Raw genomic sequence first — 21,555 nt, 5'->3', positions numbered from 1 at the left:
ATAACATTAACCCAACAAAGAGACATCCTGATCAAGACTTTGTCATTGACACCTGCCCAAGTCATTTTGGTTAGACATTTGTCAAGTTGGCCTAATTAATGCCTTGAAGTCCTTGGGAGGGGAAGTTGTACGCTTCTACCATCAAGACAAGGTCCATTGAAATATTTGTCTTAAAAAATGAGGGAGGACAAAAAACCTAAGTATGCTCATTTTGCAGCCAGCTGACCTAAAGTGAAAACAAATGGAAAATAAATGGCTACAACGGTTCCAAAAATGATGGCACAATTAATGAGGCGTTTCTCATACAAGACCTCTGTACACTCTAATAGCACAGGACACTGAATTCTGTGTCAGTCAGCAGTTCATTGATTGAATGATAATCCAGATGGTTCCCTCTCACCACAGCAGGACACATCCTTTTAAGCCACTTGATTGATTATTTGATTAAGTGGGCTAACTAATTGATTTGGCGACTGATTTTTCTTCACAGAACATTTCCCCCAATGTGCTTGAGGAGTCAGCTGTGTCCGATGACATCCTGTCCCCGGACGAGGATGGCGTGTGCTCGGGACGGTACTTCACGGAGAGCGGCTTGGTGGGATTGCTCGAGCAGGCTGCTGAGCTTTTCAGCAATGTAAGACAATAAAGCTATAGCAATGCAAAATATGTACCTCCATCTGATATCATTGTAAAAATTACTGTAATTCTTCACAATTTTGAAAATATATGGCTACATGTGTTCTAAGTGAAATGCAAATATTGATGCTGTTAATTTTATTTGCTAGATCTTACAATTAATTACATTTTATAAACATAATATCATCTCAGCCTTTAATCTGAGAAAAAAATTGTGAAGACAAAATATTTCGTATTTTTTTCAAAACATTTATAATTTCCTTTAAACTATAAAAAAAATAAGTACATGCTACTTTTAGGGTAATTGTAGTTAATGGGAACTTTTCATGAATAATTCACCACTTCCTGTTACTTTTATCCATTTGCCAATCTGGTAGATGAGGAACCTTTATTATTTAGCCTCTATTTGCACTGAGATCGGACCAGTGATTGAACTGCTTCACAGAGTGTTTTTTTGAGGTATAGAGTTACCAAGTCTCCATAACAACCATCGTAAACTAACTACTAAAAATAAATAAATAATACAAAAACATTACTATGTGACGAAACAACCGTTTCACAAAACAACTGTTTCGTCAAACAGTTGTGTGTGAGGGAAACATGGCGTTTGTTTAAGTCTGACTTGAACTGGAACCATGTGCATTGATAAGAACAAGACTTTTTTAATGTAGTTCCCCAATAAACATGCAACTAAAGAACCCCCATTGTGGGGTCAAGAAGAAACCATTTAGATCATTGAAGGAAAGGGTCTTAAGATTTAGCTTTTCAGCACCAGACACTCAGGGGATCAGATGCAGTCTTGTTTCTATTCAAAAGTCATATTTTAAATAAAAATCTAGTATGCTATAACAGTATACTGAAAAAGGGTCTTCATTGGGTCCTTCAAGAAGATAATTATCCAAAACTTGTAGTCAAATCAACACAAAAATGTGAGTTCAAACTGCTATGGCTTTATCAGTCCCTAGACTGATATCCTATTGAAAACCTAGAGAGATTACGCTAAAAAGAATTCCTCATTGAAAGAGGAATCATTGAAAGAATGATTCCTCTTTCTGTATGATCCAGTCTTGTTAAAGGTTCTAAATAAAAGGCTGAGTGACATCCTGTGGTACAGGGTGCCAATAACTGAGTCACATGTGACCTTGACTCCATCTTTATAGATATATGGTTCATCTTCATGCTATAACGTGTTTTTTATTAGGGTGGTCTCTATGAGGCAGTGAATGAAGTGTACAAGATCATCATACCAATCTTGGAGGCTCGAAGAGATTTTCGAAAACTGGCTTCCACACATGACAAGCTTCACAGAGCTTTTGATAACATCATCCAGAAGGTAAAGACTATAATGAAACTTCTAATTTATTCATCTAGGTGATGTTAAACATACAATAGAAAACCTTTTTGTGAGGCTGGAAGCCATTTTATAAAAAGCTTCTCATAATTATGGCTCTCAAAAGGAATCCTCATGTAAAAATAGAATTTGACGTAATAAAGAAAACATGGCACACGTGTCATAGTGATTAAGTTGATTTAAACTCTTCTTGTTTTCCCCATCAGGGCCACAAGAGGATGTTTGGCACCTATTTCCGTGTGGGTTTTTATGGAGTCAAGTTTGGAGACCTGGATGAACGGGAATTTATTTACAAGGAGCCTGGAATCACGCATCTGCCCGAGATATCACACAGGCTAGAGGTACAAGGGACTGAACTGTATGTGTGTTTTGTCTGAAATGAAATGGGAAGATGGTGCCCAGCTGGACTGGTAGAATCCCATAACAGCAGAGGGACTTTGAGTGAACAGCATGAGAGAGTGCAATAACTAGCAATTATCCATCTGTTTTTTGTGAGCCTTTTAGGAGCATGGAAAAATCATTTACATGCTTGTGAGGGGAATTAAGTCCATATAATGTCAGCATCAACCATTCATCTCACCAGGGAACCCGCTATGCTATGCTGCTATGCTTTATAATATCTTTCAAACATCAACATGAATTATCCCAAAATATTCCGTATTTTATAAAGATTATATTAAGTTAACAAAAGCTTTTCCTATTCTCAGAACTTTTATAGCCAGTGTTTTGGAGATGAAACGCTGGTAATGATTAAGGACTCTACACCTGTGGACAGAAAGCAGCTCAACCCCAGCAAGGTAGGTCACTGTACTACTGTATTACACAGTTTTTCCACTGATGTCTGTCAAACATCAGTGAGTAAGTATGAAGTTTAATGGTTACCACTGACCAACAGATAATAGACACTAAGCAGTGGCACTGCCAAACACTTTTCTGCTTTGTCTTGGTTGTTTTGCTTCTCTCTTTTCCAAAATAAACCAAATTTATTTTCATTTAATTGATGATCCTGTCCTCACTCATCAATATATTTTTGCAAAGTAAATACAAAGTCTTTGGTCTGTGTGGACTGGATATCCAGAGGGGTTTCAAGACAATGGCCCACTTTGTGCATGGTCACTCTCTTTACACATGCTCCATGTGTCCATTTACACATGCTCACTCTCTAGGCTAGTAAGGTGTCAATATAGCGCCCTCCTCCTACATACATAGGTAAAGTATTCCTTACCCATATGCAGTCCACACCAAGTTCAAATCCTCACTCAATTCAAACTATTCCTTTAAGAATATTTTCAGTTTTCAATGTATGTGATGGAAAACATCCAAGCAAAGCAAAAACCTGAACTGTACAGCACAGTGCACTAAATATCAGTTCTCAAATAAACCACCACTTCTGTCTAGGCATATATTCAGATCACATACGTGGAACCCTTCTTTGATGACTATGAGATGAAAGACCGTCTAACGAACTTTGAGAAGAACTTCAACCTGAGGCGGTTTATGTACACCACGCCCTTCACCAAGAGTGGACGACCTCGGGGTGAGCTCAACGAGCAGTACAAGAGGAAGACCATCCTCACCACCATGCACGCCTTCCCCTATGTCAAGACACGCATCAATGTCATCCAGAAAGAGGAGGTCAGTTCCATAAAAGGGATGGGCTTTTATTTAATTTTTTTTTTGACAATGTAAATGGGCAGGAATGAGATTTTTACAATACAAGCACCTTGAGTAAAAATATGACCATGACAGTGTGTACTGAGCAAAAACAGTACACACTGAAAATTGTCAGTCCTAAATTTGCTAAGACAGATTAACATATTGAATTAATATTTGTCATTTATATCATGTATTTATGTGTTCTGATACAAAGAGTAACTAGTAGTTTCTAAGCACTTTCAGCACAAAATGCTACACATATTTGTCCTGGTCTTTGTTGAGTAACAGAAATATGATAAACTGATATCATCAAGTTTATTAGTCTGGCTAATTGCATGGATGGACTTCTTGGGTTTGACTTATTTACAGACATGATGCTTTAAACTTTCTACATGTAGTTTTAAATCATCCAGCCATTACCTAACATACTTATGCTTGTGAAGTTGTGAGGGGGGGCTGGTATTTATCCCCAGTGGTCCATTGGCGAGAAGGGGGAGTACACACAAGACAGGACGCCAATCGATTGCAGGGCAAAAAGAGACAGACAGGACAAACAACCATATACACACACACTCACACTTAAGGAAAACTAAGAGGAATCATTTAACTTAACGGTGATGTTTTTGGATTGTGGGAGGAAGCCAGAGTACCCAGAGAGAGTCAAAGCGTGCATAGGAAGACCATGCAAACTCCATGCAAAAAGACCCTGTTCCAGGATTCATGTGATGGGTTGGGGTCCTTTAGTTTCTAAGTAATAACTGTTTATGTTTTTTGGGACTGGAATTTTTTCCAAGCAGCTTAATTTGTCTTTCTTTTGGGGAAAAGCCAAGTCAGTTTGTCCAGCAGCAGACTGACAGTGCTCAATAACAGGTATAAGAGGGGCAGCACTGCATAACCTTACAGCACCATACTGCTGGAATAAACAGCAGTTATTACAGCCCTTAATCATAAAAATGTTAAGTATAAGAGCTTTTTTAAACCATGAGTGGTTTCAAAAAAGCCAGTCATGGCTTTTTCACACAGTCATGATCAGCATGAATGTGTGAAACTTTATTGTGGCTTCATACCAGAGACCAACCCATGCATGTCTGACATTAACACTGACATTGCAATAATTTTACCACTCTATTCCTTCTAGTTTGACCTTACTCCGATAGAGGTTGCCATAGAGGACATGCAGAAGAAAACTAGGGAGCTTGCAGTTGCCACACATCGGGAGCTACCTGATGCTAAGATGCTACAGATGCTGCTACAAGGCTCTGTGGGAGCCATTGTTAACCAGGTAAGCAGGGTTTCAGATTTATTTTTGAATGAAAATAGCCCCTGGTCTGATGTAATGCTTGCTTGTGTGTGTGTGTGGGGGTGGGGGGTATATATACAGTACAGACCAAAAGTTTGGACACACCTTTCTAATTCAATGGGTTTTCTTTGTTTTCATGACTATTTATAAGGCAAGAAATCCCACTTATTAACCTGACAGGGCACACCTATGAAGTGAAAACCATTTCAGGTGACTACCTCTTGAAGCTCATCAAGAAAATGCAGAGTGTGTGCAAAGCAGTAATCACAGCAAAAGGTTGCTACTTTGAAGAAACTAGAATATAAGGGGTATTTTCAGTTGTTTTACACTTTTTTGTTTAGTGCATATTTCCACATGTGTTATTCATAGTTTTGATGCCTTCAGTGTGAATCTACAATGTCAATAGTCATGAAAATAAAGGAAACTCATTGAATTAAAAGGTGTGTCCAAACTTTTGGTCTGTACTGTATATCAATATCTATTTAAAATATAAAAAATTTGGTAGTAAAGAACTTCATTTTGCTATTATGTTTTAGATTGTTAAATCATACATACCATTATTGCTGTATAGGAGCTAGAACTGCAGGTGATGTCAAATAGTGTGTGAGAGTAGCTGGTGTTAGACAAATCTGAAGTGTGTTTCAAAACAAAATTATTTTAAACTGTTAGCATCTTAAATTAGGTTTACCATGATAGACATTATTAATGCGCTTGGCAATAATAACTCTAAATACCAGACTCTATTTGAAAGAACTCCTAAGATGACTCCTGCTCTGTTTTGTCATACAATGAATATATAATAAACTAGATCACTTTTATTTCTGTTATTACATTTACAATTTTTATCTTAGTCCAAGTCTTCACGTCAGACAAAAGACAGTGATCACACATCAAAGCTTTCTACCTATCTATAACCTTAATCCTTCCTTTGCTTCCTCTTGATTCAGTTAAACGTCAATCCATGGACCTTTTCTCCTTTCATGTCTCTGCTGCGTGGCGTGTTGAACCGGAGGTCTCTTTGATCTGATAGCTTCCAGGTTCTGCCAGCATGGCGAATGTTGGAGTAATGACAAAGCAAGCTTCAGTGTCTCCGTTTCCTTTCTCCCCTTATGTTTTATCTTCCAGTGTCTTAATCTGACAGTTTCTCTCGCTCTGACGTGATGGTTGTATACATAACGCTAATGCTCAGCAGCTTGGTAAACATATAACTCCTGACTGTAATCAGTGCAGGAGGCTGGATTTCTGTGTGTGTGTGGATCTGTAGCTCAGACCCAGGACTGAGGCCCAGACCCAATGCATTTATGATGCTAATCAGAGCTGTTTAACTGTGCCTGTCGTGATGTGAGCTTAGTGTGAGCGTTCTGTGGTTTTATGATGAATATAAGTTAGGATAACAAGATTTCATGCTGGGGAAATGGCAGCCAAATGGTGGCGGTACGCAGGCTTGGCGGGGACTTTAGCCATTCAGTACGCTAATCATGTCTCCTTCTCTGATCTGATCTCTTCCTCATGCTTTGGTTTAGTGCCTTGTTTCCTAGTTGCATTAGACAATAAGTTCATTTCCCCCCATTTCTAAACGAGAACCATTCTCATCCCTTCTTTTGTTCATATACTCCCAAGCACTTCCTCTCATTCCTTCCTCTGCCATGTTTTCCTTTCTCTTTCTTCCTCCCTCTCTAACTTTGTCCCTTTGTGTTTGTTCCTTCCCTCCACTCTCTCCCTCTCCGCCCATGCTGCAGGGCCCGCTGGAGGTGGCCCAGGTCTTCCTGAATGAGATCCCAGCAGACCCCAAGCTCTTCCGTCACCACAATAAACTGCGCCTGTGTTTCAAAGAGTTTATAATGAGGTAAGACAGGAGCAAATGATCACCACCTTATGATACACACCACAGCAGATTCATGCAAAATTGAAAAAGGCAGCATAAACATACTGTGCTTACCGCCACCAGTGTGTGAATGACTGAATGTAGTGTGACGTGTTTTGGGCTCCTCTGGACTTGATATAGGACTACTCAAGCACAGGTCATTTACTGTATGTAGATGCTTTTTAGGTGAGTGATAAAAGTTCATGAGCCCTTTTTCATTTCACCAATCAGTCTGTTTAGTGTTTTTGGTTAATGGCAGTGGCTGACAAGATTAAAAAAAAGAAAAGTATCAAACTTCAAAGAGACTTTATTTGTAGAAATGACAATATTTTTTGGTGACGACTTGTAGAAAGTAAAAATCCTCCCTAGGCATTGTGTGGTCTTATTGCTTAAATTATGTTAATGCAGAAGGCAAAGGGTTTTTCTAAATTAAATCAAGTTATGATTAAAGAATATAAATTGACAAGAATTAAGTTTTAATTCTTGCCATCCGACTTTCTAAATGCAAGTTTAAATTTGGGTCAAAGTATCAGCCATCTATAATAAAAAGAAAGGCCTTTATTGCAGCAGTAAAATATTACACTAATACATTTGAAGCATCATATCTTTATTAGAGGACAACAGTAAAAGAAATCCCATGTTAAGAAGTACGTAATTGTTTTTAACCAAATTACAAGTGGAATAATTGTTTCTATCACTGCTTTTAATGCTTGGTGCAGTTCCCTTTTACCAAATGACAGGATTTAGTCTTTTCTCACAAGGTTGCAGCATTCAGAGGAAGAGATCTGTGGCCATTCCTCTTTACGCAGTCTTGCTAGGTTTATCCAGAGTCCACTCTTTTTCCTCTTTCTACTTTTTTATTATGTTGAAAAACATGTTTTCAGTTTTCATGCAGGGCTCACCACATGTTTTATTAAAATATCCTGCTATTTCAAATAGTCTGTAATACCATGAACTCTGAAGCACTTACTGGAACCTTTGAAAGTGAAACAGACTCCTAGCATCACAGGTCTTCTGTCATACAATGACACTTTTTGCCTTCCTTGCTATATGTGATGGCAAATAAAATGTTTCTCATCCAGCCTCGTTTGTCACAGTTTTGTTTTACACTTTTTGTTATTTATTTTTATAGTTGTTTACTTACAGCTATAGTGTCTACCTTAATAGACACTATAGATCTACAAAATATTGCTAATATATCATGATGGCAACTTCAGTTTGCAGTATATTCATATTGCAAAGGACTGTTTGGAGTGCAATATTAGTTGACTGGTATATTCATCCAACAATATATTCCAAGTAGTACGAACTTGAATTTTCCATGCTAATGTAATGTATACATTTTCACAGAAGCAGATGATCACACTGGACACCTGGTGAAGGTTTCTGAAAGTCAAGGCTGAATTCTTAAAAAAGTTCAGTGTGAGATTATGCTGCTGAAATAAAATATAATATATTGTAAGACTTTTTAAACCTCTTTGCTGGAGGTTGCAATGTCTCTGAAGGGTTCTGGTTTTGTTCATACTATTTCAAATTTAGTTAAAATGTAGAGTTTTTTGATATTTTATATATTCTAAATGTAATCTTAACCCTCCTGATGGTGTCAGAGTGACACTGTGAATGTTTGTGCACGGGTATCTTCATGTTTGTGTTTGTGGCCACTCATCTCCTGTGCATGTGTGATTTCCCTCCAAAAGATGGTTTACATTTTTCTAACCAACATGTTACATCCAGCTGCCTTGATTGCTACAAGCAGGTTGGCAAATATTTACACTAATTTCAGAAAGGTTTATTTTTCTATTTTAGATCTAAATCCAAACAAGACCACATATGATGATTAGTGTCCTAATCTTCAACAACAACAAAAAACTGCTCTTAGTTTGTTGTATGACTTTTACTTTACAATAGATTTAATGTGTTGCACCTTAAACAAAATGTCTGTCCATTGCACAGTGATCGATACTATATCAGATAAGCTGTGTGTGAAATCTCCAAATGGTTATGAGTTATAAAACCAGCTCTAGATATAAAAAAACTTTTACATAATAAGCTGTATTTAAATTACAAGAGTATGCAAACAAAAAAACAAACATTTAAATAAAACTGGCAGCAAAAAGTTAAATCACATGCCCACTATGATCCAGAAAATAGCATTTCTCCCTTAACTAATAAGCAAAGGCAAAATGTTTTTTGTTTCTCATTAAAAAGTCAAAAGCTGCTTCCCTTCTTCTCCTCAGTGCCTCTTAAAAGCAGAAACTTGTTCTAACCTGCTCTTGTAAAATACATAATTGTAGAGATTAGGACTTAAACAACCGGGATTTTAGAGGGGCGTTGATTGATTAATGAGTATGGGCCTGCCTGTCTCAAGCTTTGTGTTGCTGTGGCTGGTTTGTAAACTGCCTTTGGCATTAAGCTATTAAGCTGGAGGATGATGTTTGACGCATAATGCAACAAAATGACGTTTCTTTCAGACCTAATGCTATTGACTTAAAAAAAAAAAAAAAGACCATCAGTAGTCACATGATTAGTAAATCAAGCCCTTCTGTGTGTAATTTAATCTCAGTATGAGTACCGCTTTTAGTTTTTGAAGGGTTCAAATTCTTCTGGGTATGAAGCATTTGTGAACAAATAAAGCATCATACAGAATCCCAGAATCCCAGTCTGGGAGAGCATTAATCAGAGAAGCAGCCAAGAGGCCGAATATGCGACAGTTCTGGAGCAAAATCTTGTAAGAAGCGTCAAAAGACTTGAGACTGGGGCAACAGATCACCTCACAGCAGGGCATGAACCCTCCACATACACCAAGAGTCAAATAGTTGTCTTCAAAATATATGCAAATACTAAAACGGCCCAGTCAAAGTCCAGATCCTTGTAAAATTTGAATAGGTGATGAATAGGTACAAATTTAAATGTACCTATTTAAATAAATAAATACTTTTCGAATGCACTTTTCCTCCATCTTGATTTTGATTGTGAGCTTGCAGTGCTGAAGAATTTTTTATTATTTTTTTTATGTCGCCTAAGAAAATACAAGGATGATGCCTGTACTTGTGCAAGCAGATTTTACTGTAAAAGACCATCCTTATCTTTTGATTTACTGGCAGAGTGATGCCAAATATCTAAAATGTTCATCAGATGGAACGTTGTTTAGTCAGTCAGTCAGTCAAACACCAGCAGATGTTTTGTGACTCTACCATCATTACCGCTTTTACTGAACATTCTTACGCAACCCTAGAGTTTCCATATTACCTTCATTAAAAGCTAAGAGATAAACACAGACATGTGTTTGCAATCAGCGCCTTCTTTCTTATTTCCTACATAGGGCTCTGTATGTTGGCCGTTAGACATGTCGTGATAGAGCACTGTGGAGAGAAACCACACTCCCTCTCTGCTCCAGATCCTTTTAGTGCTTTCCTTCATAACAAGGCTTTGTCCTTTTTCTAGCACATGAGGGAGGCCAAAATGTTTTATTTGTTGGTTAGTTGTTTTTCCTCTGCTCTGTTTAACTTTGCTCTGGGTCATGCGCGGTCTGTTTCACATTTCAGCAGGAGTATTTGGAAGGAATCCAATCAACATATGGAAATTCCCAAGAGTCTAATAAACTGGAAACCCATTTAGAGATCTGGTGTGGAAAGGACTCAGATTTATGTCAAGTAGTTACAGGACATTGTTAGCATGGAACACTGCAGTTATTCTTGAAGGTTTGAGTGGGAGAGAGGGGATTATGAATAGATCGGCTGCTCAGGATTACTTCTGGAGCTCCTTTTAGCTCTATATATATATAAAAAAATGCAGTAGCGATTGAACTTGTTTTTCATTTCATGCTGTGGAACCAAATTTTGCTTATAACAGCTGTCTCATATTGTTTTGCTCTCTGTCTTTTAGGTGTGGTGAGGCTGTTGAGAAGAATAAGCACTTAATCACATCAGACCAGAAGGAGTACCAGCAGGAGTTGAAGAAGAACTACAACCGCCTGAGAGAAAACCTGAGGCCCATGTTGGAGAGAAAGATTCCCGAGCTTTACAAACCCATTGTCAGGCCTCGGCTGGAGAACAGGTGAGCTAAGCAGGCGTTTTTGTTTTGATTTTTTGGTTGGTAATGAGGGAATAAAGAGAGACATTTTATTTCAAGAGTTTAATGTATTTTCACCAATAATGCCAACTTGTTGAGATTTTGCATCAATACCAAATTACTTTCAACCACATTTTCAATAAAGACTGCCACTCATTAAGTATTTTTAGAGTTAATCATCATAAGCTTAGTAGATCTTTCACTAAAATTCAGGTTGGTTTTTGTGCATGTCATTAAACAGCATCTGTGAGACAGTTTCTCTATGCAAACTGCCTGGTATAAATGTGCTAAAATTAGAATATTCTCCTGATTGTTAAACATAAAAATGTGATTCCTCATTTTTTCCCCTGCCTGTATTTAAAGAAGTTAAAAAAGGACATTTTCAAAATAATAAAATAAACCTTTTTCAAGAAATTAATATTAATAATGGCTTTTCTATGAACTGATATTGCACATCCTTATAAATCCCATTGTATTTTCTTTGTAGTCCTTCTAATATTATTCCTTGTATTTACATTTTTCACGTCTTTTCTGATCCATTGTCAGGGACTCTTTCAAACGCCTGAGTTTCCGCAGAACCCTGGAGGAAAACTCCTGAGGTGCCTCAGCTTGCTGGGAAGTGCTGCAGAAAGGAGAGGGAAATTGTCACAAAGTCTAAGGCATAAAAGAAGATAAGCTGAAAAGCACTGCTGGTGACACCTCGGAAAGTATCTGAGGAAAAAGGCATGTCAACATGGAGGACTCACCTTTTTCTTTTGTAAATTCAGCATTGTGCATACATGCATGACCACTTTTGTAATGTCATGTATGCTGCATAAGAACAGAGCACAGAAAAAAGGGTAAATGGTTATCCTTAGCAAAGTGTAGCTTTTTAAATATTTCACTGTAAAATCAAGTCCTGATAATGCTGCAAACATTTTCTCATGGTCAGCAAAGCTCTTTTACTGACCCAATGTTCATACTATGTATATTCTGCTAGTGATTGTGTCCTGTATGTACGTATGTACATCTCTGAATGAACATGCTGATTTGCATATGGCACAGAATAAAAAAGTCTGAGTGATCAACAGTTCTGGTTGGCGCTACAGAACCTCTGGGTTTCTATGCATGACATTTTTTAGTTACATTTTTAGTTTAATTATTTATAAAGTTATAATTGAACTTTATAAATAATTATATAGTTCAATTATTTGTACTGGATGGATTATGCACTGGAGAAATATGTACAAATTTTTGCTTTAGCTTGCATCCTTGTCTTGCTTTCTTACTTCTGGACATCCAGCATTTAACGAACAAACAGGAGCAGGAAATCCTCTCTGAGGTCTAAACTGCAGTCCGCAGATGCATAAAAGCCGCTTTTTTTGTATATAGTTCCATTTACAAAAATTAAAAAGTATTTTGCATTTTATTTGATAGCAATTTAACTTTTGTACATATAGCAGTTCCAGTGCCAAATTTAAAGCGTTTCTTTGTATCATAAATGAGAAACTTCAGAAGAATTGCAATACTTTTTAAAATCCAGCCAGCACGGTCTATGCTGAAATATTTTTTCAGCAAAGATTTGCAAGACCTGCTTTTGAACATGAAATATTGCTAATCTTATTATTTACATACATGACAGCTCAACCTGTTAGTTTTATGTTCTAGGTCACAATGTATTTAATGTAAATGTGTTTATTTTTCATAAATAGAAATACATTTTAAATACATTATCATTGCTCAATTGATAATTTGTATTTATTAGCTGTTAGATTTTTTTAATGGTTTAGTAAAACAAAGTTATGGAACTTGCTATATCAACTAAGTATTAATTAAAGTGCATTTCTATTTTTGAACTAATCTAAACGTGTGTTGTAAGATACATTTGTGGCATTCAAATCTGTTGTTTGTTGTGTATTTGTTCATACGGTTTGTTTTACTAAATTAGGAACATTTGTCAAGCACAGTCCTTTTGCAGAAAGTTAATAAATTTAACATATGCATATTTCTTTTCTTTCTATAATGTCCAGTTTCTTTGTTGGTATAAAAGCACTGAGTTCTGCACTAAAAATTACTCTACATCAAATGTCTGTGTTATGAAAAAAACACGGTATTTAAAGGAGCATGACTTACTACTAAATACATTAGTAAATAATTTCTTTAGTGTATCATAGGATGATTGAAACTCAGCAAATTGGCAATCATTTAATAAATATTGGCTATTGATAGCAAAACAATTTTAAATATTTTTTATTTTTATGTAATGATTGCAGCCTGCAGCATTTAATAAATGTATATTATTCTCAGATCTGGGACAGTTGTAGTTGCTAGTTGGACAATCAGTAGGATTTTGTATGTGTGTAAAATAATGAATATGTATCCAAACAGTGAAAGAACGTCCTCACAGGTAGAGGCTGTACAGTGTAATGGCTGTGTATCTCTGGTTTAATGAGATATAAATCATCAGAAGTATTAATAAATAGTGTATATTTGCATCTTTCTCTATAATTTATGTGCTCAACTGCCATATCTAAAATCGAACTGGGATTGGTGAGCAACCTCTGACTTTGGCAGGAGAGTGATCCTGTTGTACTGCTGACCAGAAACTTGGAGAACCCAACTTGTGGGTGCAATAAGAATACACCATACCATTACTCATGAAGTCAGTTGGAGGGGCTAAGCCTGCAATTGAAATATTCCACTCAATAAAAGCTGTCTGAAACCTATGTAAACAGTTTAAATAATTTTATAGTGCATTTCACTACCACAACAAAGGAAAAACTGAAATAATTGTACTTGATTTTAAAACAAAATAACTTACTATTCAACAAATTTGACATTTAAATCAGAATGATAAATAATAGGTTTAGTTATAAAATTACTTATTTACTAAGTTTACACTTTATAATGTATGGAAATATCTTGTTCATTTATTTATGAATGTAGCACTTTGAAGGCAGATTTATATCTAATATAAAAAATAAAGTAATGCTAAAATAAAATAAGCTGTCTTTGTAAAGACACTTAAATTAAAAAAAAACTTTATTAGCTAATAAATAAATTCTAATTTATTTATTAGCTAATAAATAAATTCTAATTTATTAGAATGAATAAATAAATTCTAATTTATTTATTAGAATCATTTATATAGATTGTGACAGTAGTGTGAAAGCTATCAGAAGCTACACACAAAAAATATAATTATATAAACTATCCAAACTCTTATGAATCTGTCACAGATTTTAACTTTTTGTTTCAACTGATTATTTCCCTATTAAAAATAAAAATACTGTCCTGATGGACTACAAACAATTGAAGATGTTAAAATAAGTTTTCTTTTGAGATTTGAATGATTTAGATGCAATTTTATATGTTTTGGAGTGTCCTTAAAGTGCTATGTAAGTTTGATATATTAATCTTCTTTACTATCAACGTACACGTTAATGAACGGTATAGAACTACAAGACGAGATCTGTGCCGTGGAACTACAAAATCTGCTGCTGTCGCTTTATGGTGACGACATCACTGCTGGACTTCGACAGGTTTGACTGCTCGGTAGTAGAAGTCTTTCACGATAAGCGCATTGTTGTTATGCTCTGCGGTATGTTAGTAGCTGTTTGCAAATTATTGCTGTGCACTTGTCTACGGAGGGGTGCGAATAAAGCTTTATAGTCGCAACAGTTTTAGTTCTGTGCACTTACGCGATAAATGACGGGTTTGTGATGTAAAGTTAGCTTTCTCTCAGCAGGTAACTTCACTGTTTAGTCTCCACACAACAGTAATAACACATCATATGTAGTTCCTGTTTTAGCCGTAATGCTGACAAAGAAGTCTTTTTTTTGTGATTTTGTTCAACCCCTAACAAGGTAGCGTGTTTCGTTTTTATACTCCCACACTTAAGCCATTATAAAGGTTGTTGTGAACTTTTTCACATTTCGTCACGTTACAGCCACTATCTTTAATGTATTTTTAATGGGATTTTGTGTTGTTTGGAGAATGACAAACCCAAAGGGAAGTATTTCAAGAACTAGAGGTTGTTACGTAATTCTTTTAAACGTTAAACGTAGAATCTGAAAGGTGTGGTGTGCATTTTTATTCAGCACCCTAGTCAAGTTTGGAGATGGAGAACTACTGTTAGGTCTCCATCTCGGTGGCCCTATTATACATAATTTAGGTGTCTCCCATCTTCCAAACAACCGACTTAATTGAATGGGTGATTAACAGGCTTCTGCAACATTTGGGAGAGGTCTTGAAGTCATTTGAATAAGGTGTTCTGGGACAGAGACACATGTAAAACATACAGGCCAGGGGTACCAGGTATGGGAGCCCCTGCCTAAGGGATATGTCTATTCTATGGCACACACTAACAATTTTGTTTTTATTTCAGAACTATTTATTGGTCAGAAATCTTTTTAAAATGTGCCTTCATAAAGAGTTAGTAGTTTTAAATCCAACAGAAAACAAACACTGTGAGATAATTTTTTTATGTTGTAAATGTCTATTTGTGTGTGTGCGTGTAACTTCACATTTTTCACTATTTGAGCTGCAGATCACTAGTCAGATCTGATTATAGGAAAAGGGACTGAATCAAGCATCACATGACTCTCAGACTTGGTGTTTTACAGAGTATAGGTTATTTGGAGATGTAGAATTTTTTTTTTAACAAAAACAGGAGTTTAATATGTCCACTGTGTTCTTAGCCAACTTCTACTGCTTCTATTAGGTGACATGGAGCCAACTGCTCCATGTCACCTAATTTCTGTGACATGGAGCCAGATGGGGAGCTTGATCCGGACACAGATGACCTTCCTCTCAGAGCCAATACTAACCACATACTCATCAGACATTACGTGTTGGACCTGACCGTTTGTTTCGACAAGAAGATCATCAGTGGTAGCATTGTTCTGTTCCTTGAGCCTTGCTCTGCTGAGATCGCTAAAACTAAGGATGATATTGGACCAGAAACTGGAGATGGTGCAAGGCAGGAACCCAATGAGGAAGGTACAAAGCTTGGAAGTGACACTCAGAGTTCAGATTTATTTCATAGCTCCAATGCTGAGGATTTCACTTTAGTGCTGGACTGCTGTGACCTTGAAGTGTCAAAGGTGGAAGAGGTGGACACTAATTCTGTATCGGCGGCATTGGGTTTTCCCCTTACGGCTGCGTCTGAAGATATTTCACTGGACTCACAAGCAGATTTTATTCAGCACCTTTTCTCCATGCCCTCTTCCAATTGGAAGGAAAAGCATCGGCGCTTTTTACTATGCAGCCAGAGCCCTGGCGTCCAGAATAGCAACTCGCTTCACTTTCACACAGATCGCTGGAGTTTGAAGCTGAAAAAAATGGGGGTCACAACGTCACAGGGCTTCCCCCGTATTATTAGGATCTATTACATGACAAGACCACTGGGAGGCTCAGTCAGGTGGACCAAGGACCAGGACAACAGGTTAGTTTCTATGCTTCATTCTAATATTTACACAGCCATGTTAAAGATGTTATTACTCATTCATTTACAGATTCTCCATTTTTCACTTGCTAACTTTAGAATCCAGATCTGGCGCCTAAGCACTTGCCCCAACAAGATCAATTAAAAAGGCATGCTATAATTTACCAAAAAAGATGGGAAAAAGCTCATCTAAATGATAGAAACAATATTTTCTACCTCAACAACACCCAGCTTCAAAACTAAGTAGCTTGATAAAAAAAAATGTAATTGGATGCTAACGAGGCATACGCGGTGCAACATGGCCCATCTCTGCCCTTTCCAACAATACCAGAATCACCACACTATGTGCAAAACTCACTGAACCAGCAGCTAAAGAAAATGAAAAAAAATAAAATAAATCTAATTTCACATAAATTCAGTCCTACCTTTGCTGTTTTGTGGTCATAATCCATGTTAGAGTAAATATTTCCATTCAGGTACTGTAATCTATTGTCCTTGTGTCACACGTGATTTTCCACTATTTTCAACTTTTCTGTCTCCATGAAAACTCAGGCAGTTTGCAAACTATCTTCTGAGAGACAGGAGGTTTTCATTGCTTGTGTGAGAGTTTTGTTGTCCTGAAAGGAGGTTTGTTTATAATTTACCTTTGTTTACCCTTCCAGGGAGTGTGTTTACACCGCTGGCTCTCCCATCAACAACCGGGCCCTCTTCCCCTGCCAGGAGCCTCCTGTTGCCATGTCAACGTGGCAGGCGAGGGTACGGGCCCCCAGTGACTGTGTGGTGTTGATGAGCGGGGAGGATGAGGCTGTTCCAGCTGAGGACGGGGACACACGTAAGCTTTGAGACCCAGAAGAGGTCAAACTGATTTTAGTAATCAGAAATGTTTGTTAATTGTGTGGTGAAATATGACACTCCTTACAGTCTCTTGCAAAAGTATTTGTGACTTTGAAGTTTGGATCTGCATTATTGCAGATTCTTCCTCCCAGCAGGTATAAAACAGCATAACCGTGACTGCACCCGATAAAATCAACAAGACTTTATAATTCTGCGGTTATTTGCACAGTTTTCCCACTTCCTGTAAATATAAGTTAAATCAAGAATCTGTGGCAAGTCTAGAAAAGTGATGTTGAAAGATGCTCTCCTTTCAGCCTGACTGGGTTTGATCCAATTTACAAACAAGGGTAAAAAACAATTTCCGTATGTCTGAATGTGCACAGCTGTAAGAGACGGCACTTCTAAATATAAGCTGAACCTACTAACTTTGAAAAAAAGACATATATAGCCTGCACTCGTCTATAAGCCGCAGGTGTTCACATTGTGCACATCTTGAGGCTTTTCCTTGAATTTTAAAATATATATATTTCCTTATAATTATTTGCCTATTAATTTTTCTCCTTTGATTATTAACAAGTTTGTGTGACGTAAAATAAAAATGGCCTTTTGTATCAAAACGTCCTGTATATAGGGGTGTGTATGCAATATCCTGTATGTGTCCCCGACCGCACACACACACTTCCTCTGTTTTTTGTGTTTTGTTGTAGTTCTCCATATCACTTTTGTCCTCTTCATCACGCAGCAGACCAGATTTGAAACCTGATGGTAAAAACACCTGGCACCTTGTCCACTAATGACAAGGCATTACGTGTCTTGGTCACCAATAAACTGAAAAAGTTTCGCCTATCTAGTCACATTTCAAAATGATTCCTTGGTGAAACGGTTAAGTCACTTGAAACTCTTATTTTGGTGCAACATGAAGTTTACATGTCTGGTCTTAGACTTCTGGCATTCATATAAGAATGTCAGATTCTTTTAGCCCTTTACAGTGGCACTGTGAAAACATCTGTCTCTCCCTAGCAAGACTGACAGAGCTGCGTGTTTAGATTGCTAAAGGAAGGAACCATTGCCACCTTTTCTGTGACAATGATGGGGGAGAGGGAAAAGTACTAAAATGTCAAATTTAATGTGAGTTAGATTAGTTGTTAAAAGCAGATGAAGAACTCTTAGTGTCTTAGTGAAGAACTGTTAGTGACTTAAACAGATTTTTCAACCCACTGCATGTTTTTACGACCTGAAATTTCAAGATAAGACATGCACCTACCTGGAATTTGTTTTTCCATCATCATCACAAACTAATCACATCCCTTCACTGTAAATGTGTATCATTTAATGTTTTGAATGATGGCAGACGATTGAAAACCGGTAGCAAAATCTGAACTGAACATGTATTAAAAAAATTGTAAAATGAGCAAATGTTCTATGTTTGTACATCAGTTCTTTTATACTTTGTAATTGTGGATATTTTTTATTTATTGTACCTCTTTAGATTTCCTGACCTGGAACTATTACGTCACAATGCCCATGCCTGCATCCACTTTCACTTTGGCTGTGGGACACTGGTGCCAGGTTCCTACAGAGACTCCTTCAGCTCTGGAAAACGAGGTTGAAGACGAGGTGGGCTGCAGCTTCCTCAAGACTGAGCTTGGGTCAGAACTTACAAGGTCTCCTGGTGAAGTAGTAAGAGGCGCTCCATGTCAGATTGGCAGGTATTTTAATGGTTTTCCTGTGTCCTTTTCTTGTTGTAGGACCTCCTCTTCTCTAGACTGCTATTAACCCAAGTCTGGCCTTCAGCATTCCTTGTTGAAACTTTCCTCTCACCAGACCAAAAATGGTTCAGTTGAAGTTAGGGTGATGGATAGTGTTCAGAACATAATTGGCTTTTTATGAGAAATGGGCTAAAGGTAGAGCTGCAGATCATTGCATTTGCTGGCTAGGGGAAATTATCTTTGGAGAGAAAAAACTAAAGACATCATATTTTTTTATAGCAGTACAGGAAATAAAGTGTAGGTTGGAGCCATTAGTCAGCTCCAATTCCCACAGGGCAGGGCAGGGTTGTGCTGGTGTTTCCCTCTCCACTGGCTGGCAGGTTGGCAAGTCTGCCAGTAGTTTCCAGTAATCCTCCGCCTCTACTCATGGTTTTTCCTCCAGTAAAAACGTAGCCATAGCACAGAGTCTCTAGCTACTGTACAAGGGACGTCTTTATGCTCATTGAATGGCTGGAAGGAAACTTGGCTGTAGCTCGGTACCAATGGAAAGTTCCTGCGGACGAGGACGGAGTAAGTGCTGAATATTGGATTAGGGAGAATAAGACTGCATGTCAGCACTTAAATATTTTGACATATTTGTGGTTTGACTTTATGAAAAAGTTTTCATACCCCTGAAACTCTTCCCATATTTTGTCAAAATACAGCCACAAACTTAAATTAGTCTTATTTTGATTTTACCTAAAAGACCATCACAAAGTATAGCATAATTGCACGGTACAAGGAAAAATAAATGTTATTCAAAATGTTTTGCAATTAAAAATCTGAAGACTGGCATTCAATTCTATTCGGCTCCCTTTACTTTGACATTGCCACTTATAACCTAGTACAATCACTTGCCACTGGAAGTCATCTAATAAATGATGAAACATTGTAGTGGCAACATTACACTGTATAACTCCTTGGGATCTCATTTAGCAGTCCATCACCAACCACAGCCTTTTCCAAGAAGCACTATGGCATTTCTGGAGAAGCTGCAGAGATTTGCAGCTCAGGTAGCAAAATGTGTTGACGAGACTACTGTTAGTCGCTTGGTGTTTCTCAAATCTGGCCTTTATGAAAGAGTGATAAAAAGAAAGCCATTGTCAAATCTGAAAAAAAAAACCCTGCAAAAAGTCCTGTTTATAGTTCACTAAAAGACATATAGGGACAAACTGATAGAAGAAAGTGCTGTGGTTGGATGAGATGAGTATGAAACTTCTTGGCTTTCATATAGAACACTAAATGTGGGTAAAAATAAAACTACATTTGATCATGAACACACCACCCTCACAGTGAAACAGGGTGGCAAAGGCATTACATTGTGGGAATACTTGACTTCAGCAATGACTAAGAAGCTTTCGTCAGTTATTGAGAAGATGGATGGAGCTAAATATAGGGCAATAATGCAAGGAAATTTGTTAGGTGCTGCAAAAGGATTTGAGTTTTGGCCGGGACACCAAAGCTAGAGCTGCAATGGAAATTGGATTGTGCCAATAATCATGTGTTAGAATATTCCAGTCAAATCAGAAAGGTGGTTCTACAAAGTGATGATGACCCACAAGAACTGAAATATAGATAACACCTTTCTGGTTTTATTTTAAATAAAAATGTAAAACCATATCTCTTTTCTTTCACTTTGCAATGACACACTTGTTTGTGTTGGTCTATCAGATGAAATCCCAATGAAAACATTTATATCTCTGGTTGTTATGTGATCACATTTTAAAACTTTAAGTAGTATGAATACATTTGCAAGAGGCTGCAGATGTTTCCTTAATTATTTTAAAGGGGAAAAAAATCCACATAATGAGTTACATCACTTCCAGATTTGTGTATACTTAAAATGATACATCCAAAGAAATGGTTAATAATTTTTATATATTTTTCCTTTGTTTTTATCTACCTCGGCAGAGATGAGGCCACCAGCTCAGACTCTGCATTCTGTCACTCTTCCCTTGGGCATAAGGAGCTCTCTTTAACTGATTATTCAGGCATGGAAGATGACGGCATCTCTTGTTCCCATGGCGACTACCCTTGTCGGTTTGCTGAACGGTCGGCTTGGTCCCAGCGGGTGGTTCCACACCGTGTATTTAGCCCTGCCTGCCTGCTCCAGAAGGCCCAGGTGGGGTTCTGACAACTCAGCTTTGAGACTTCGGCTAATTAGACTTTAAAAGATTAAGGACTGTTACTGTTGGTTAATGTTTATGTCAGAGTGTCATGTGTTTTTTACTTTTATCCCATCAGCACAAATGTTACTCATTTAACACATTAATTTGAAACATTCTTCTCGTACACAAATCAAAAGAGCTGACTTGACACTATGTTTTACGAAACTTAAGTAAAAGGTGGTGGTAAAGAAGTACAGCATATTTGCAAGCTTTTGCATATCTCATGTATCATCATGTTTACACAATTAAAACTGAGAGAAGCTTGGGTTTGAATTTTTTTTGTTGTTGTTTTGCTCCTATGGTTAACATAATTTGTGTTTTTTGGCAGATGGGAATCCTCAAGCTGCTGCCTCAATGCTTGGCTGCAGCCCATGCGGTTCTAGGAGTTCACCCTTTTCCCCGTCTTGACGTCCTCATCGTCCCAGCAGGGTTCTCCAGTCTTGGCATGGCCAGGTATTCACTTGTCTGTCTTTAATCAGATAGTCAGAAATGGCAGAAATTT

The 21,555-nt window shown here is 37.4% G+C and overlaps 2 protein-coding genes across 6 annotated transcripts in view; both read left to right on the top strand.

Annotated features, from left to right (window-relative positions):
- The window catches only part of dock8 (dedicator of cytokinesis 8), a 62,766-nt gene extending 49,900 nt beyond the window's left edge, over window positions 1-12,866 (top strand). For both annotated transcript variants that reach the window (XM_032578367.1, XM_032578368.1), the window contains 9 exons: window positions 491-634; window positions 1,838-1,969; window positions 2,194-2,328; window positions 2,695-2,784; window positions 3,386-3,622; window positions 4,782-4,925; window positions 6,683-6,789; window positions 10,693-10,863; window positions 11,425-12,866. In XM_032578367.1, the coding sequence (XP_032434258.1) occupies window positions 491-634; window positions 1,838-1,969; window positions 2,194-2,328; window positions 2,695-2,784; window positions 3,386-3,622; window positions 4,782-4,925; window positions 6,683-6,789; window positions 10,693-10,863; window positions 11,425-11,476 (1,212 nt within the window). In that variant the 3' untranslated portion in view covers window positions 11,477-12,866. The remainder of the gene's footprint in view (window positions 1-490; window positions 635-1,837; window positions 1,970-2,193; window positions 2,329-2,694; window positions 2,785-3,385; window positions 3,623-4,781; window positions 4,926-6,682; window positions 6,790-10,692; window positions 10,864-11,424) is intronic.
- A 1,516-nt stretch (window positions 12,867-14,382) lies between these two features.
- aopep (aminopeptidase O (putative)) overlaps window positions 14,383-21,555 on the top strand; it is a 99,627-nt gene continuing 92,454 nt past the window's right edge. Inside the window, exons 1-6 of one of the 4 annotated variants that reach the window (XM_032578655.1) lie at window positions 14,383-15,564; window positions 15,596-16,303; window positions 16,966-17,135; window positions 18,627-18,846; window positions 20,797-21,007; window positions 21,382-21,506. In XM_032578655.1, coding sequence (XP_032434546.1) covers window positions 15,539-15,564; window positions 15,596-16,303; window positions 16,966-17,135; window positions 18,627-18,846; window positions 20,797-21,007; window positions 21,382-21,506 — 1,460 coding nt within the window. In that variant the 5' untranslated portion in view covers window positions 14,383-15,538. Of the gene's footprint in view, window positions 15,565-15,591; window positions 16,304-16,965; window positions 17,136-18,626; window positions 18,847-20,796; window positions 21,008-21,381; window positions 21,507-21,555 lie in introns of all 4 variants that reach the window. The other 3 variants (XM_032578658.1, XM_032578657.1, XM_032578656.1) reach the window with 3 other exon arrangements.

The sequence above is a fragment of the Xiphophorus hellerii genome, chromosome 12, assembly GCF_003331165.1.
Source record: "Xiphophorus hellerii strain 12219 chromosome 12, Xiphophorus_hellerii-4.1, whole genome shotgun sequence".
NCBI classification, from domain to species: Eukaryota; Metazoa; Chordata; class Actinopteri; order Cyprinodontiformes; family Poeciliidae; genus Xiphophorus; species Xiphophorus hellerii.
Note: the sequence above shows the minus strand (reverse complement) of the source record. Positions and strands in the feature narration are given on the sequence as shown.